A 19,756-nucleotide genomic window follows, 5' to 3' on the forward strand; every position below is an offset into this window, starting at 1 on the left:
GTTGTGCACCTCCCATTTTGATTGCAATCGACTGAACGAACTAAAAGTATCTAAAAAAGCCTAGAATCCAAAATAATTTAGAACTTGGACTTTTTCTTAACCGCAGTAATAAGCCCTCATTCAAAGCTTTTCAACGATATATCATAAGTGGTACTTATTTTCATTGGTTTTAGGATTATAACCAAATTAAATTTTAATTAATGAAATATTTGGATGTTAAAAGGGAAGTCACATCGGTTCGAATTAGACTTAGTCTCCTTTTTTTTAACTTTTTTTTTTTAAATTTAAATATATTGATTTAATAATAATTTACCTCTGATAGGAAAAAAATATTTAGGATAAATAATAATTCAATGATAACAATAAAAAAAACTTTGAAAAACTATCAGAAGTTATTAATGAAATAAAGTTTTTTGTACTTTTCATTTTAAAAAAAGTGTCTGTAATTTAATAGGCGTGCAAGGAAGTCATGCGGTATCCACCTCAGATTTTTGATAAAGTGGATGCGATTCTCGAAATTTTTTATTAATAACCAATCCCAAAATTTTTGTTAATAGCGATTTGTTTATTAGTTATATCGTTTGAGAGTAGTGGGTACGGCTCAGATTAGTTCGGAAAGATCGTTTTGAAATATTTTACTCTGATTATTATTTGTATTTTGGCTACTCAAAATCGACGTATCCTAAAAGTTAATATTTCTTTGTAATCTATCATATTCTAGAAAGTACTCGCTTTAATGTCCCCATCCATATCATCATCCGCTACATTTTTGTCTTCCAAGACATTTATAAGGAGAGCTACAGACCAAAGGAATAGTGGTGTACAAAGGAATCGATTGGCATCGTGTGCCACAAGGGAAGGCCGTTTTTAAAATTAAAGAAGGTCTTATCGTTTTTATTAAAGATCTCATCGAAACGTTAGCGTTAATGAATCGCTGACTATTTTGGAAATGAACGTATTTTACCTCTTAATACAAAATTGTTTATTTTTTGGAGATAATGTGAAGGTTATTCCATCTTCAAACGGTTTCAATATGACATGAAACAGTTTCTTCGAATTGTAAAAATATGAAATTGAAAAAAAATACGAAATTGCATTTATTATATGAATCGAGATAAAAGACTCGCACCAAACATCCAGCAGGTAGAATACGCTACATTAGATTTGTAAAATAATTTTTCTATTACGGTCTTGCAGGGCGTTGTATGTAGTGATAATTTTTTTTATCTAGTTATCAGTTACTGTTAATAATATAATATAATAGCGACGAAATCTTTCCACTGCATCTTTCATTGCCTGATCAAAGACGGAGTAACTTCTGAAGGTCTTATGTATAATTAATAATATAAATATATTAAATATACTCAACTTGAAGTAACGCTTAATTCATTATTTAAAAATCCGATTGTTTTTCAACGTAAGCATGTATGATTAAAAAACGTCTGTTGATGATAGTTACTTAATTGAAATTCTGTTCTTCTAATCAAACGATTGACAGTCACAAATTTAGTTCAATCTGTAATCGTAGTCGGTAATGCAAGTACGAAGAAGATCCGTACAGTGCGGCAGTGTTAATTTTCATACAGAAAATATGCGAACTAATTAATTCTCTTCCTGTAATAATGTTCATTCGTTTCAAATATCAGTGTTCTCGTGTAGCTCGTTCTATTAAATGAAGGTAGTAATTTGACTACTTCTCCATCGGTGGATTATATTAGTTTTCTTTTCATTTATTGTCACGGTTCATTTATTTTTATTATCGTTTGTACGTCGTTATTCTTTATTATTATTATTTTTGCTAATGTTTACTATCCGTTTATTATAATGCAGTGCTACTTATAGAATATTTGTTATAATTTAACTGGCCGTTTTAATTTTATTCCATTCTTATTTACCTCAAATTAAAGCAGTTAAAATTGTTCTCGCCAAAAGAAGAGCGGTGAACAATTCAGAATTTAAAAATGGTATACGATGAGTTTCAGTAGCGGTGTTATGTATAGATTGATAAATATTTTTGATTACCTCTTTTTATTTAAAACTAATTATTACTTTTTAAAGTATTTAAATATACATTCTTTGAAAAAAATCAGATTGTATGCAAACACAAGAATTTATGGCGGCATATAATTATATTTAATTTATGATCTGTTAATTTATAAAATTATTTCGTCAGAATTACAGTGTTCCATTCTTACGTAATAAAGCTTTTACAAAATTTTTAATCTATTTCGTAGCCGTATGTTTCAATATTTCGTTTTTATATCAATTTTTTATTTAATTTTATTTAAATAGTTATTTTAATGTCGATGTCTTAATCACGGTTTAATGTTCCTATTGTGTTATTAAATTTGTACTGCTTATTTTAATCTGTACGTAATAAGTATTACTTATTATTAAATGTTATATTTGGTAGGGTTTTGAATATTTAAATTTGTTACTAACGTATGGGTTAGGCGTGAAATTTTTATCCCGACAGAATATTTAATTTTTATGGATTCTTTTTCCTATGCTTGGGCAAATAATAAACCAAATTTATCTAACTTACTTAATAAAAATCATAGTAAACAAAAATAAAATTAGACTGTTTGACGATATTAAAATTCATAGATAAAGGAAAAGACATGAATAGTCCGGAAAATTTTTTCATATTACAAATTCAGATTTTTATAAAAAATAGTAATTAATTAATCCAATTTTATTACACGACTACCCAAAAAGTAGTGTAATGTATTTAGGGTGTATGTTTGTTCCAACGTTGCAGCTCAACGACAGAACCGGTTTAGATATATTACCCCGCGTTAAATCCTTACATTACTGCGAGTGTCAAAGGGTGTCTATATATATATATAAATAAATAAATTAATTAATTTTAATAAATTTGAAAAAATCTATCGGATGAAAGAGTAGTTTTTGAATAACTCGCATCTGAAGCTTCATTTTGAACGATTCGGAAACATCGTATTACATACTTGTGAAGTTGTCTTGCTAGTGTTCTACACGACTGCCCAAAAAGAAGTTAAGTGTAATATATTTATGGTATGTATGATTTATACGGATTTGAATACTAGGTTGTGGGTACCGGTGTTGTTTGGTGGTTGGGTTTCAATTAACCACCCATCTCAGGCAGGAGTGGTCGAACTGAGACTGTACACTTCATTTACACATACATATCATAATCATTCATTCTCTGAAGTAATACTTGAACGGTAATTACCGGAGGCTAAACAGGAAAAAGAAAGGGTATATATGAATGTTTGTTCCACCGTATCAGCTCAACGGCTGAATTGATTTAGATGTATAAACCCGCGTTGAAATCCTTACGTTACTGGGGTCATAGGCTAGATATATATGTTTAAAAAATAAATTTAAAAGATTAAAAAAAAGATTACACTATATATAAAATTGTCACCCGCACGCTCTTTAATATCCTATGTTAAAGAACAATGTTTTTTTTTCTGGCAGTCGTGGTTTTTAATTTGTATCATTTATCTCTTGTAGCAATAGATATTATATGTAGAATACTGTATTATATGTATTTGATACTATATTTAAATCAATTTGTTTTATATTTACTACTTGTTTGTTGTTTACGTTATTTTTTATATTTAACTTAAAATTTATTTGACTATTTGAATTTTACTTTATTTTCCAGTTTTAATAACATTATGTCGATATCTTCTTTTGATTTCAGTTTTCTCAAGATAAGGAAGAATATTTCATATGAGCTGTAAATATAATTTGTAATAAGTTGTAACATCGAAGAACTGACTATGCCAGGCGTTGGAAGTAAGTGTTTTATATATTTTTTTAAATTATTTGTACGATGAACCTTATCTGCGCATGAAGTTCAAAACTACAGTGAATTCGAATATACTAGTTCCTGTTTATTTAATTCGTGTCCCACTTTTTTAAGCAACTCGATGTTGTGAGACTTATTATGAGAATTAGTAGGGGGGGGGGGGGGCAATATTGCTGTCTGTGGTTTACGAAGTTAAGCGATGTATGTTCGAGATAATTTTAATCAGTATGGTGTCATTTACGTTTTCGGTAGCTTTCCTTTGTTGTCTGTCGAATATGAGTATTTTATGTTATATTCAATTTATATTTTTATTTATAATAAAATGTAATTTTTATTTATATTAAATTTTTTTCCGTTAGTTAATGTTTCTAGTTTTTTTTTGAAAACTTGTTATGCTATTTAAGGTTTACGGGATGGGTTAAAATTTACTTCCATAAAGCTCTTAATTTAACGTGTATTTACTCTTCTTTTTTTTTATGAATAATGGTATCTTATCTGAATTGCAAATAATGGCACATTGTTTCGTTACATCGCCTTAATACTTTTCAAGTATTTCCTGTTATTCGTCGTGTAATTATTCATATTAACTTGCTCGAATGTGAAATATTATTAATGAAATGTTATAATTTGAATTATTCACGAGTCGGCTGTTGTAATCGGTTGAAAATTAGGTAGCTGAATATATCTCTAGGTAATTCAGCTAATTAATAATAAATCTTAACTGAGGATCTTGAAAATTTATTAGGCGAGAAATTTTTATTTTAGGGAGAATAATATCTACACTGTAGGAATATTTTCTACAGTATTCTCAGCATATAAATTACGTATTATAATTACATATTATCAAATATTGTCAATATTTATGAAATTATTTTATTTTCTATGATGAATTATCAAAATTCAACCATCTTTCTTGAAGTAGGAGTGGAATTAAGGTAGTTGTGCACTGCAGTTCCGAATTCTGTTCGTGAAATTTTAGGAGGGTGTGTAAGCTTTCCATCCACCGAATTCGCGACGAGACATTTCTTTCAAGGTGTTGACGATTTAAGTGTTTCATACCTATTGCTCATGAATCGTTTTGGACCACGTTGGTATTTTCATTTCTTACATTATTAATGATTCTACTCGGTTAGCAACAGTGAATTGTGGTTCGTTTAGTAGTTTTAATAAAGAATTAAACAGCAATAAAATTAGAATAAATCGAAATTTTCATCTCACTTTTTTTTAAGTAATTTTCTTTTGTTTTTACTTATATTTTGAAGCGGTTTGTCCCTTTTTACTACCTAAATATATCATCAATAAGTAATGGCAAATTTCATACTTAAAATGAAAATACAATTATTTGAAGAAATTTTGTCGTTCACAACAGGTAGGATGTAAAAAAATTAAATGAAATTTTACCCATTATTTTTATGCATTACAAATAAAAGACAACACCGATAAAGGAGGCTCGATGTCTGTACTACTTGTTAATAATTAAATAAACATTATTTGATTTAGGACAAGAATTCAAGGAATGTGTTTTTTGCAAATGTATAAATTAATTTCTATATAGTATTATAAAAATTGTACAAGAATTATAAAAAATTACAATTTATAAAGGTTATCTCTAAACTAAAGACCATTTCATTGTAAAAACAATTACTCTGAAATCTTTATAAATATTTTTTATTTCTTTTAAACTACATACCTTATACCCTACTTCTCTGTATAATCTCCACATAAATTAAGACACTCATCGTAGCGATACACCAGCTTCAATATACCAGCATCGTATTCTTTTGCCGCCAGACCATTTAGCCACTGATTAACAGCATTTTTAAGTTCATCATCACCTGCGAATCGCTTACCACTCAAAAATCCTTTCAATTTCCCAAACAAATGGTAATCAGAAGGAGCTAAGTCTGGACTATATGGTGGGAGATCGTAAATTTTCCATCCAAATGTTCTCAGCAAATCACTTGTCGGACCCGCAACATGTGGACGTGCATTATCGTGCAGCAGAACGACGTCGTCGGCAGCCGCCCATGCCGCCTATTTTGAATGGTGCGCCGTTACTTACGTAGAGTTTCGCAGTAGGGTTCTGTTTTTATAGTCGTTCCACGTGGCATTAAATCAATCAACACTATTTCAAACCGATCCCAAAAGACTGTGGCCATTAGTTTGCATCCAAATGGCTGTGGTTTGACCTTTGTCGATCTGGTTGGTGATTGAGGATGACGCCATTCACTTGACTGCCGTTTTCTCTCTGGCGTGTAATACGAAATCCATGTTTCATTGCTGGTAATAATTGAATTAAGGAACTCATCACCTTTTTCCGTGTAGCGCATCAAAAATTCCAAAGCAGATCCATTCGGATTTTTTTGTACGTTCCGATAAGACGTGCGGCACCCAACGTGCACAAACCTTTCTGAAGTCTAACTGGTCATGAACAGTGCAACCAGTAACAGCTCTTGAAAGATCAGGAAAAAGAATGTCCAGATCGAAAATCATTGAGCGACGAACTTTTCTGTTTTCATCATCGACGCGTTTCAACAAGTCCTCGGTGATTATCGAGGGCCTCCGCGAATGTTCTTCATCTTGCACATTAATTCTGTTACTTCTAAACCTTTCTCACCATTTTCGGATGTTTCTTTTATTCATTGCATTATCATCGTACACAGCAACCAACTGCCTATGAATTTCAGCCGGCTTAACGTTTTGATGGTTTAAAAAACTTATGATTCCATGAATTTCACAGTCGGCGGCAACATCGATTTTTCTATTCATTTTATAACGTAATAGAAGATACTAAAACGCGACAATTTACAGACAGCAGTGCAGTGTGTACATTACTAGCGTGGCCATGAATGACACAGGTTCGCCGACCTTAAGGAGAGAAATTTCCCAGCGGCTTTTACTTTAGAGATATCCCTCGTAACTTCATTATGAGGGAAACGAAAATTAATGTTAAAAGAAAATGTGGTTAAATAGTACGGAAATTCTATCTGTTACAAGTAATATTCCACAATAAGTAATAAAGAATGCCTAATTGTGTATTTTATTAATGTAGCATTGCTTAAAAACAAAGAATTCGTAAATTTTATAATTTTAAAATGGACTTCTAGTCATTAGTCATTACCCTCAAAATTAATTTATGCTCCATACTTTTCTAATAATATTTAAAATCTATAATTATATATCCTAATACTTATTTTTAAAACACGTTTTCAAATTATTTTAAAATACTGTAAGTTTTTTACTTCTGCTTTTTTTCCCCAAAATAGAGAAATATTTTGGATGATTCATATCGTTCTACGAATGGAGAGAGCTACGTTTCAATAAACGTATTATTGTTTAAGGTTGTGAACTAAACGTCTAGAATAGATTCAATCTTAAAAATGAGCCACTGTATTGTTTTTGTTTTGATTTTAATCACTGACAGTATTATTCGTTTATTCGGCGACACGTTTGTATTATTCCACACGAAAGGAAAAGTGTCAAGTTACATCGTATTAACCACTTCAAAAAATTCTTTTAATTCGTTGTTGAGAAATTCGACTTATTTGTTTGTAGATATCTGAACGAATTACAACAAATTATTCATAAAGAAATCCTTTTCACTCGTGTTCACTATTTTGGAGTTCCATAAATTCGTAAATGTATTATATAAAAAGTTCGTTCTTTATTAAAACAGTATTTAAAAACAAAATTGTATCTGTATCTGTCTTTTATTAAAATTTTGTTGACGGTGGATTTCATTATGATATCTGTTGAAAAACAATTGCTATGTAGGTTTTCCGTAAAAATGGCAACATTTTTTAATTATGTTATTGACACTATTACTATACCTATACAGTTTTATGATTCGATTGACTACGGAAGGAAAAAGAGTTATAAGAAACAAAAAATTCTATAAAACTGGGTTTTATCACACTTGACGTTTTGTTAAAAAAAAATTAAGTAGCCTTTCTGTGAAGAAGTTGCTTCATATTATTGCACAGCTGTAACAACAATTACAGTAACTGTATTCTATGCTTACGTGAAGGACTGTACTATTTACTAACAGTCAGAAGAGAATTTCGTTGGTTTTAACGGAAATACTTTCCTTCACATGCCGTTTCTCTTTCATTGTTAACTGAAGTTATTAAACTGTATAATTTTCTTAATACTTTTGTTACAACACATAATTTAGTTGACTAAGTGTCTTATTAGCATATAGCTATGTAGCCGGTGTATTGAAGTCTCAATCAGAATAGTTTAACCCAGTAACTTAAATGACAATCGCCGATTAAAAAATATATTCTTATTTAAAAAATAAAAACAAATAAAAGATATTCTTAAGATTAATTTTTTTCAAAGATATCTACAAAGTTGAGTCGTAACGTTGAAATTGAATTCCCGCGAAAATAAGGTTCGTATGCATAACATGTTATAATTCCCATGAATGTCTTCATTTAAATTATAATTCTTAAAAGTTAAAAAATAGGTTTAATATTACGTATAATTTTTATTTTTTCCACGAAGTTTTCGTAAGTTATAATGTAAATTCAATATATACGTGAATTTTTTTATAAGTAATAAGTAGTTTACTCAGATTTGCTATAAATTTTATTCATACTGCAAAATCTGTACAGCAATTTCACATAGTGATTTAACTGCTGTAAGAAATATTACGGTATTCTTTATCCTAAAGATTTCTGTATTAAGTTAATATTATTCTAATAATACATTAATGAGCCAAGTATTACTTGAATTAGAGTTTCGTGCATTTTAATTTTTTAACGTGAACAGCTCAGGTGATTATGAAATGTTCTGTCCTACCGGTTATCAATTCGTCGTCCCGCATATTTGGTTTCAACTGATATATGTCAGTAAAAACGCCTTCCATAATTTATAAATTATGATACTTGTAACTTATGAAGCATGTAGACGTTCCAGTTAGTTTCAGTTGCTATTTCGAATCAAGCACTTTATTTTTATCCGTTATATATCGATCGATTCACCTATGTAAATTTGTACGCTAACTGTTGATTAAACACATGTTTTGAACTACATTTTTATATTTGAAAGTAACTGGAATGTCAAAGTAAAGAACGTTATGGCTTCAAGCATAATTAATAAATTAATTTAAAAAATGAAATTAATTAAATTAAATTAATTTAATAAATTTTTTATTTATTAATTTAAAAATTATAATTTTAATTTTATTTATTAATTAAATTAATTAATTAAAAAATAATTAGTAAATTTATTATTATTATTATTCGTTCTTCTGGACGTTCATTAAAACATTTTTGCGTTTGGCTTTAACCCTTTCCCCTTCATAAACAAACAGAAAACCGACATAATTTGTGATAGTGGCTTAATATCATAAAATTAATGCAATGATATTCAAAATAGCTGAAACTGCTCAAGCTTGTATGAAATGCAGCAATTAACAAAAGATTACAAAAACACACATCTTAATTTAAAATATTTATCATTCTATTTAAATACTCGTATAATATTTTTTGTTTATTCTAACTAAAGCCCGCGCACATACCGTATTTCATTTGCGTGGTTGTGGTGGTTTTAGCGGCTACTTTAATTACGTTTTTACTCTTTAAATATTATTAATTAATTTAATTCTACCGTTCACCTGTGACTTCACAACACAGCAGACGACTACAGTAGCTGTAGTCAGTGCTACACTAGCGCTTCTTGTGGTGAGAGAGGGTACTATTGACGCAGTATACCCATTTAGCCACTAGTTTATTTAGAGTATTTTTTGGAGTGGGATGCGATTTTGCAAAAAAAATTATTTTTTGAAATATTATTATTTTTCAATTGTTAACAAATATGCCTAAGAAAAATAAGACCGTAATTAGGCGAAATCTCGAGATAATGAGGATGATTTTGCTCTACAGCTTCACCCCGTTGACTTTTTAAGTTGAAAATTTAATGGCATCAATGCCCCGTACATAGAAGTAATCTGATAAAGTCTAGTCGAAATGGGTCGAGTAATTCTGGAGATATAAGGTGATTTAGAGGGCGACACCGAACATACATTCGTACATACGAACACCCGGAAAATTTCCATCCGGTTTTTGGATTTTTTTGGATTCCTTAGGTGTCAAAACAAAGATCCGGTGAAATTGCATATGCCCAAATTGGACCGATTACAGTACTTTCCCTTCTAAAGCTATAGCTAGACTGGAAAGTAAAATGTGAAACAATATAATCTGTTAATTTTTTTTTAATTATAGAAAGGATTCCCTGAGTTTGATAAATGAAAAATCAAAAGAAAAATGCACACTATCTCCATATTTCGCTTCCGGGAACCGTGGAACTATGTGTAAAAAATCAAATTCTTTACAAGAAAAAAAAAATCTATTTTTTGATTCAAAAATAAAAATTTGTTTTTAAAAAAATTTTTTTTTCAAAATCAAATTCTTTTTTTTTATTTGGGCGACTAAATATCATTACAAAAAAATAACGTAACAAACGCTTGATTAAGAATAGTTTTCGTCAAATTTCTTGAAAAATGTATGACTAATCTTTTTGAAAGTAATAACAAAAAGGGTTTTCTTTAACATAATTTCTGAAGAACTTTCGTTAAAAGTAAAGCTTATAATAAGATAATAATGACTTTAATTTTACTTCAATTTATTACAAAAAAATACACTTTCACCCGCCTATGAAAGTTATAAATCAAATTAATTTTCTGCTACATCTCTGATAACTCGAGAGTAGTTCAGCCGATTTTAATAGATTAGTACCAGAATGCAAGTCATTTTATTTTATATATTCCATATATGAGAACTATGCAGCGCTGTCTCTTACAAAATGCCATCCGATTTCGAAAGATTGATTCAGAAAATTTCAGGTCAAGTTATCGAACCAAACCTTTTGCCACTCACTCAAAATTTTGTTTCACGATCTTTCGGTTTTAGAGTAAATACTCATCTAATAATGGAGTTTGCTGGATAAATTTGTCCTTAACTGCTTGCTTAAAGTTCATGAGTGCAGCGATTTCCGTATTTCAAGCGAATTTTGGTGTAAACCAGCACACAGACTAATATTAACATATTCTCAAAACAGTAATTAAACAAATTTCAAAAAGAAAAAAATTGAAATTAGTAATTCCTTTGTAAAAGCCTTTAAATAACTTTCTTTTATCGTTAATTTGATGTATTTCAGCAGTTTATTGGAAACGTTTAAAATAAAATACCTATTTCAGCATAAACTGATTGAGATGACCTTTTTAGATTTTTTTTTAGGTTCATTAAGTCGCATTTTTTTCTGAAATATTAGAATTTTATTTTTGTAATATTGCAATTTTTGAAACGTGTCGATCTTTTTTTCGTAAGATTGTAAAAATTTGGTGTACAATCAAGATAGATTGAAAATAGAATATACAAATATATATGAATTAAAAATTTTAAATATTCAGTTAGTGGCTTTGAACATACGTATGAATTAGTTTTAAAGTAATGACTGACAATTTAACTATCAGAAATCTATAATAAATCATCAGCAACAGGTAAATAAAATAAATTGTAGTATTGCACTTTTAGTTATTTATTTAAAGAGTTTTTATTAAAAGAACAAACAGTAAGTTTTTACTTCCTTGTACGAAGGAAATCTTGTAATCACGAAAATTGTTGGTTTTCAGATTTCAACTGAAATATCCATTTTGACCATCCCTGAGTCCATTTTGATTAGTTTCGGCGTGACGTCTGTACATCGTATGTATCTCGCATAATCAAAAAACGATTAGCCGTAGGATGTTGAAATTTTGGATTTAGGACTGTTGTAATATCTAGTTGTGCACCTCCCCTTTTCATTATAATCGACTGAACCAAAAGTGTCCAAAAAACCCAAATTCCAAAAAAAATCTGGATTTAGGACTTTTTCTTAACTGCAGTAATACGACCTCATTGAGAACTTTTCAATGATATATCATAAGTGGTACTTCTTTTCATTGGTTCCAGAGTTATAGCCAAATAGAATTTTAATTAATGAAATATTTGGATCTTACAAGGGGGAAGGCACATCGGTTCGACTCGGACTTCATCTGATTTTTTAAAAAAATATATTGATTTATTAATAATTATTAACCTGTGATTGTAAAAAAAAATTGTGTATGTAATTTAATAGGCGTACAACGAAGTCATGTGGTGGTCAACATTAGATTTTTAATATTGCAGACATTTAGAAAACTTGTTTATTGCTTCAAATTCGCTTTTATTAAACAATTTGTTTTTCGTGGACGTTTCTATCATTACACACGCTTAACACACTGAACAATGAGAAAAATTGCAATTATCTTTTCATGTATTGCAGTCCTGTATTTATTAATTAGATTCAAATTTAAAATCTCATTCATTCATAATTTAAATTTATTTTTATTTTATTGATAACTTACAATACTTGCATTTATAAACTTATAACAGATATTAAGCGTATACGAAACCACTATGCTGTTTTGATTTTTATTCGAGTGGCCAACATGTTACCATATCGTTTGAATATTTCATTTGATCACATTACATTCATACATCACATTAAATTTAAAAACTGTAATCAGTCTTTAGCGAGTCATTCATAACATGTACTTACCATAACGTTTGGTGTAATACGTATGGTGTAGGTAGTAATCTCGCTTTATAACTCCTGCTGCTTGGGAGCGAGAATAATTATTTTTATTCTAACTTCCGTTCATTTTTTTCTAAATGCCACATAATAAAGCACTTATTGATGAAAAAGTGCATAAAATTTAAAGTTTATCTCAATCCCTCTTTTGTTTTGTTGGTGTAAAATGTGACTTTCAAAAACCGTTACTTTTTGACTTTTCTTGCAACTAATAATTAAACTATGAGAAATAAATAAAAGCTACTGTAATTTTATTTCATTTCTGATTTTTTTTTCAAAGTAGGAAAGCTAAAGATCTAAATAAATTTTCTATTTAATAATATTTCAACCGTATTGGAATATACGCCCGTGTGAAATGCGCAAAATGATTTATAAATATATGCCCTTCTCACAAAGTAATTGATTCTTTCTTTTTGTTCTCGTCCAATTTGGACCTTTGTATATCAGCGGTTTCCCAGTTATTGAAAATTTTTCAAGTAATAACTATGGCAGTGAGGAATGGTCATTTTTAAAAATTCAGAACGCTGTTCGTTTTGATATACTGAATCAGAATATGAATAACAAAAAAAGTGATTTTTGAAAACGAGTGTGTTTTTTTATTGAATATACCTAAGCAAGTACAGAAAAACTACCGTAACCGTATACAGACGTATACGGTATACGCGTATACAGACGGTATACAGTGATTCACGTGCTTCAGTCTTATGAGCTATAATTCATAACAGGATCTATACAGTCTATTTACATAATGTCTTTGTATTTTCCTCTTTACAAAAGTTAAGATAGCAGTTGTTTTAACACCCGTACAGAAATTGGTCTTCAGATCAGAAACCTGCATGAGGTTCCCAGGTAGGTGTTCTAGGTCCTTTTATCTTCTTAATATTTATACATTTTCTTCCTCAAAATATCACGTCATTCATTGTTTCACTCTTCGCAGATGATGTGACTGAATCTACGTAAAAAAAATCTCTCGGTTGTACACTTGTCAGGTAGATACAGTACCATTCCTAATCGCAATGTGGATCGTATTTTAATCAATGATAAAGTAGCATTTCTATTTCCCACGACGAGTGTAATTAGAAACGATTAGTGTATATGTTATATTCGTACTCTTATTAATTATTCCTAATATTACAAACTTAACTCAAACGAATTGTTTTATTATTTGCTATCGATTGTTTGTATCACACACACACATACACAATTTAATGATGCAGATATTTTTCAACGGTTATTTTTACCGTTATTATATATCAACAAATAGGTAATGAATAAATATTTCAAACGATTATTACTTTGAAAATTGCCAAATTACAGAAAAACTGTAATTTTGAGCAAAATTCAAATTCTAACTTGATTAAAATAATAGTAAAAAGGTAATTTCTTAGCATTTTAAGGCACGTTTTAGAAATCAATTTATTTTTCTTCTGAAATTTGTTAATAAGAATAAAGTACGATTGATAAAAAGACCACATTCGATATTCTTGAATTATTATGAATCAATTTAGTTATTAAGCTTCATAATAAATATAACCGTATTCCTTTAACTATAAAGGAATATAGAACATATTCCCTTATATAGAATATAAGGGAATATATATGATACCTACATCAGAAAGGTTTTCTAGGACGACTTAGTTTGTGATACGGGCGTTATTTGGAGATAATGATGAATCCTTGCGTATCCGTCTATTCTTATTTTCTTTTCGGACTAATCTCTTTTTATTTTTAGAGATAAGTGGTCAATAGTTCTAAAAATAATGTTATACTTATTCCTGACATGGCTGACGATAAGTTAAGCTGAATTTTAAATAGTAATTTTATTTGTATTTTTTTTTCTTTTAATTTAAAAGAATCCAGGAGACACCAAGTTTAGTGGTAACATTCAAACTTAAACATGTTTTTCCCAAGTTGTTGAAATAGCCTACCGGGCGGGCTAATATTCGCAAATCAGTTATTTAACAACTGATTTTCGAAGTCGAAAGTTTTGAAGTTCTAAACCTACTAAAAATTTATCGATTTTATACGGATTTGAATGCTAGACAGGGATTATCGGTGTACTTTGGTGGTTGGGGTTCATTTAATCATACCATCTCAGGAGTGGTTGGCCTGAGTCTGTACAAAAGTACATCTCATTTACATGTCATACATACATCATCTTCATCTCATCGGGATATGGGGGAGGGGTGCTTTCGTTCACTAATGGAAGATATTACAACGTACACACTAGTAATAAACAAGTTGTTGAAACGGGTGTAAAAAAAGCTAAGAGTTGGTTATTTATAACGTAAGAAAAAGTTTTGATTTCTTTTATATTATTACTCTCTAAATTCGATTATTCTTGAATTTGAACAGTTTTGTCTTAGTTACATGGCGGCTGAATATAACATTGCTTTTACAGATGGGGATGTAATTTTGTTTATTGTATTTTATGCGTGGTTGACAATAATCGAATTTGTTTATGTAATGAGTCACCGATAAAAAGTTTTATTACCGGTATTATTTGTTAGTTGTATTTGTATTTTTCAACCGAAATAAATCTCTTGTCTCAAAATATTTAGGCTGTTTATTTAATCTAATTAAGTTATTTATTATAATTCTTACAAACTTATCTGCAAAATGCAGGGTATATTGAGCCGGCCCATCTGTTGTGTAGAAAGACTTTTGCAAGTGTACGACATAGGCACCGTAATTTTTAATTAATTTTTTTAAATGCGTATAATTATCTACAATTAAAAAACGGTACGGCTCCCATGATTTATATCCTCAGGAACTTATGCTTACACGATTCTTTTTGACAAGTAATCGATTTTGATGCAGTATACGCGCGCCAAATATTCAATGCTGAGTGTTCGTATATGTATGCGTGCGTTAGCTCGTGCGCGTGAGCGTGAGATAGATAGGTAGATAGAAAGAGACTTATTTATATACATGTGTGTTAGCGTGCGCTCACATACGTATATTTTTTAATAAAAAAGGTACGATTAAAATGGCGATTTATGAATGGTATCGAATATTATCACTGTCACTATTTCATTTTATAGACAAATAATATAGGGTTAACTCAAACTATGCGGTACTTTTTATCGTTGTTACATAATATAAGCGTTGTGACCTAAGCAACACGAGGGAGTATCCAGTTCTGTTAGCTTGTTCACATGTATATTTTGTAATTTGCATTGCAAAAATTTGACATAAATAGTTACTGATTTATTGTTCTATTGTCTTCAAAATTTAATTCAGAATTCGTCGTTCGAGGCCAGTCGATTCAAACGCGGTACATATAAAATACATAGGCGTATTTATATTTCAAACATAAATCCGAAACATTTTATTCTAAAAAAAAAACCCAGTCTCCTTGAGCAGTGAAAATGAAATACTATTTTCGGTATCTATGTGCTGTACGTACGTTTAGTTTGCACGCACTTCAATAATTTTAGCGGTATTGATCTACTTCGTTAATGTATTAACTGAAGACTTCACAATAGTGAACGTTAGTTATTACATACGGATTTATTTCATTTCACCCGCTTTTTTGTGCCATTTCATACTTAATGACATGTGTGGACTTCCATGCGAGTAGAACGAGCGAAAAGAATAGGTAGAAACGTATATCTTAAAAAACACACGTTAAAAAACATTACGATCTAGATATATAACAGTAGGTAAACAACATGTAGTTTTATATTGTACGTAACTAGGAATAGTTAATGTATTTTGGTCACAATTCCGTCTTCTTGTACTAGATCCGATTCAATTGCCGACTAAAATCTTGCATTTTCATAAAGAAACTGAAAATATAGCTAATAAATAGTCGACACGGCATTTTTTCCACGTGACTGCTAGTCAGCTTTAAAAAGAAAGTATTTTTTTCGATGACTTATGAAAAAAAAAAGGTCTAAATCTACTTTTGTATTATAAACAACACACATTTCACAACAATATACAACGCGTTAACAGTTTTATTAATGAAGTTAATATTTTTCGGTGGATACCGTTATGGAGTAAGCTTAAAACACTTCCGTGTTATTTCCTAACTCAGTAAGAACAGATAACGTATTCGTAACAATATTTGTGTCGGTTCTGACGAATATCCCCGAAGGAACGTCTATTTACGGTTAGAAGGAGCTATGCGTGCCACTGAATACATTGTCAGTTTGTTGTTCGGCAAAAACCGTTGATCATAACCGTAGTGTTCCGCTGATAATGACGATAAACGGTAGCTTGCGTGTTTACCTCGTCGTACCTGACATCAGATGTAGGTTTCTTCCTTTGCGATGACTTACGGCTAAATTTGCAAAACGCTTCTCATTTAATACGGACCGAATCGTTTAAGTAATCTAACTCTACTACAAAATTTGAATTAAAATAGAGTCCAAAAAATGTGATCCAATGACTTTATTGCATTAGAATTCAGAGAAAAATTTAATTGATTGTTGTAATGTGAATATCGGATTTCGATAAGCCAATATTATTTCTGGAGTTATTTTCAAAATCGCCTTGGATAAAATTATAAAACGGATACTTTAAGTAAACATCGAAATAATTAGTGTAAACAAAGTGAAAAATTAATTTATTTAGCCTTTGCTGAACTTGGCAAAAGTAAAACAGTACGGAAAACGGAGAGGTTTTGTTTTAAACCTAAAAGTTCTGAAAGAGACCGTGGACATGGCTGGAATAATAAATCTTTTTCGAGACTTTAAAAACCTTACAACCAACCTTAAGAAAACGCTGGAAACGTTTAGAAAAGCTTACGTATTCTTTCATAGTCTACATCAAACTTTAGGTTAAAGAAAATATTCTCATCGTTATGGTTAATAACACTGGGAATATTTTCCCAGTGTTTATGGTTCCCAGTGTTCTAGTGATTAAACTGATAATTAAAATTTCCAAGATATGTTTTTGAAATTTCCTTGGCGTTCTGCTTCTCGTTAAATAGTTTGTAGTGATGTCAGGCAAGTAGTGGTGAACAGAGGCATGTAATGCGCAAATTAGCAGAATAATGTTTCTGTTACGGTTGGTTCCGAAAGTGTAAAGATGGTCTATAAGGAATCTTTGAAAGTTCGGTTTTCACTGCGGCTACGATAAAATCTTATAGGTTGATGGTCAGGTCTTTTTAAAATTTAAAATTATATTGTGTCTTGCCCTAGATCTATCACTAGGACAAGCCCTCGCTCGCACTTTTTTTTCTCAGTATTTTCTTCAATAAGAGGAAAAAAAATTTGGTAATTTTTTAGTGTCTGCCAAAGTATTTTAATATTTTTACTGTAATGTTCTGCCTTAAAATTGTTAATCAGTCGTAAAAAATTAATTAGTTAAGCCTCAGTTTTTTTTAAATAGATAGTGTTAACAGTATCTTGTTTTGCTATTGAGAAATATTGCCTTGCTCGTAAAGCTACCATGATGTCTTAAATCCTCTATTTAGTATCCATTTTTAAAAAGTCTTCAAATGTTTACAAATGTTTTTATTGAGAAAGTTATATAATAATAATATTATCAGTGGGGTCGGTGATTATAATCTAAGATTAAATTGTTGTTGTTATCTCTACTGCTGTGTTAATTTTTATTTGTAAAATTTCAGTTATATTACCTGGGTATACTGCACTCATTAATCTATGCTACTTAGTCCACCCTTCGTGAACAAAATTATATTTTCCAGTGACACTTGATGAAATTAACAGATAGTTGCAAATTAGCGTGAACTTTTTATTAGCACAATTTCTGATTAGATATTTATCAATAATTTTATTCCATTATACCCTGATAATTTGTGTGGCTGTAAGCATTTTACGAAGTCAATGATAGTATTTTTCTGTATATTACATTGCACTTTCTGTAAGATACAGCATTTATCAACTGTTTCATTAAATATCTCGTAAATTTCTGTGATTGAGTCCTCAGAATACGGAATAGTTCCTTTTTCAGAGGATACATAAATTTGTTTGTTCTTTTTAATGTTTGCTAATAAATAATTCTTTTCATTCATGTGTAAAAAAGAAACTTTTTAAAATTGTTAATAAAAAATTAATGTGTTTTTGCAATAAGCGATGAATTAGGATCTGCTCCGAACAGACTTTAAAGCACCATTTTGAAGTTAATGAACCAATTTAAAGTTTCTATTACCTAGCAGAGGTTGTTCCAAAATAGGCATCAGAATTTTTACTACCCATAGAAAACTCACCTTCTGAAATTTATAAAAAAAAGCTGTCATTAAATTCCCAAGGAATTTAATCATCAGGAGCTTATCTCTTGATGATTAAATTAATATATATTGATATCCTGTTCACCAGCCAATGTTTCTTGGTTTTATTCCAAACAAGTGGCTTAATTGTAGAAATAAGAAATATAAATTACTTGTAAAAATACTGAATGAACAGCTAGCTAAATTTAAACATCTACAAATAAATTAGAGAGCTTCTGAACACATAATTTTTCACTGAATTCACTGTAATTATATGACCCTAAAAAACAGTGTGTTGTAGGATAGACTTTTAATTAGAAAATTTTAGTTTCAGAAACTGAAATTTCAAACCCTTAGAGCCAATGGAATTGTGAATTACAAGACACCTCAATAACTTGCTCACCTACTTTACCAAAGACCCCAGGGATGTTTCCCAGTTATGGTCTGAAAATTCAAAAAGAAGCATCTCTTTTGTGGTTGCTAATAATTATATATCTAATTGCCTTGATGTCAGAAAATAGCTTTAGCTACTATAGAAATTACAAATATTACAAGAACTTAAAAAATAATTATTTAAGTTATTATTAACACAGCGAGTATGAATTTATATAAATTTCAAAATGGCAGATAAAATGAATGAAGTGACAATTTTTTTTTTATTGTTTGAATTCAAAGATTATTAGGTAAAAAACTAGCCAGGAAGAAGATATCTGGTATCTAATTTTTTTTTTTTAATGGAAGAATGTCAAAATTCATATTTCCAGATAAATAAATACCAAGCAGGTATCTAAGTTACAGATTAAATGTAGTGATTAAAGACAAAACAGATTTAATATTTATAAGATTAGACTGATGAACTTGAAATCGTACAAGGTTATTTGTTTGATCTGGTGGTCTGGAAAGTCCTTGTGACAGTTCTGGTACCTAGGACGAATATATTGAATGACATTTTCAAATTTTATTGTGTCAGTTGCTGTGGTTTTCTGTCATATTTTCAATCATTGTGGAAAAGATTGTTTACTTGACTAGCGAGGTTGTCCGTAGTCTGACACTGTCAACTGAGTCGAAGTCACAGTTCTGGGATATGATCACGTGCATAACATGCATACATGCTACATACATATAACATGCAACATGCATAACAATAGGTGGTGGGACAA

General features: G+C 30.0%; 1 protein-coding gene across 3 annotated transcripts in view; it reads left to right on the plus strand.

Annotated features, from left to right (window-relative positions):
* Positions 1 to 19,756, plus strand: part of LOC142334251 (facilitated trehalose transporter Tret1-like) — a 220,480-nt gene that overhangs the window by 148,153 nt on the left and 52,571 nt on the right. For all 3 annotated transcript variants that reach the window (XM_075382125.1, XM_075382127.1, XM_075382126.1), the window contains exon 2: positions 3,692 to 3,786. In XM_075382125.1, the coding sequence (XP_075238240.1) occupies positions 3,771 to 3,786 (16 nt within the window). In that variant the 5' untranslated portion in view covers positions 3,692 to 3,770. The remainder of the gene's footprint in view (positions 1 to 3,691; positions 3,787 to 19,756) is intronic.

The sequence above is a fragment of the Lycorma delicatula genome, chromosome 1, assembly GCF_047948215.1.
Source record: "Lycorma delicatula isolate Av1 chromosome 1, ASM4794821v1, whole genome shotgun sequence".
NCBI lineage: Eukaryota > Metazoa > Arthropoda > Insecta > Hemiptera > Fulgoridae > Lycorma > Lycorma delicatula.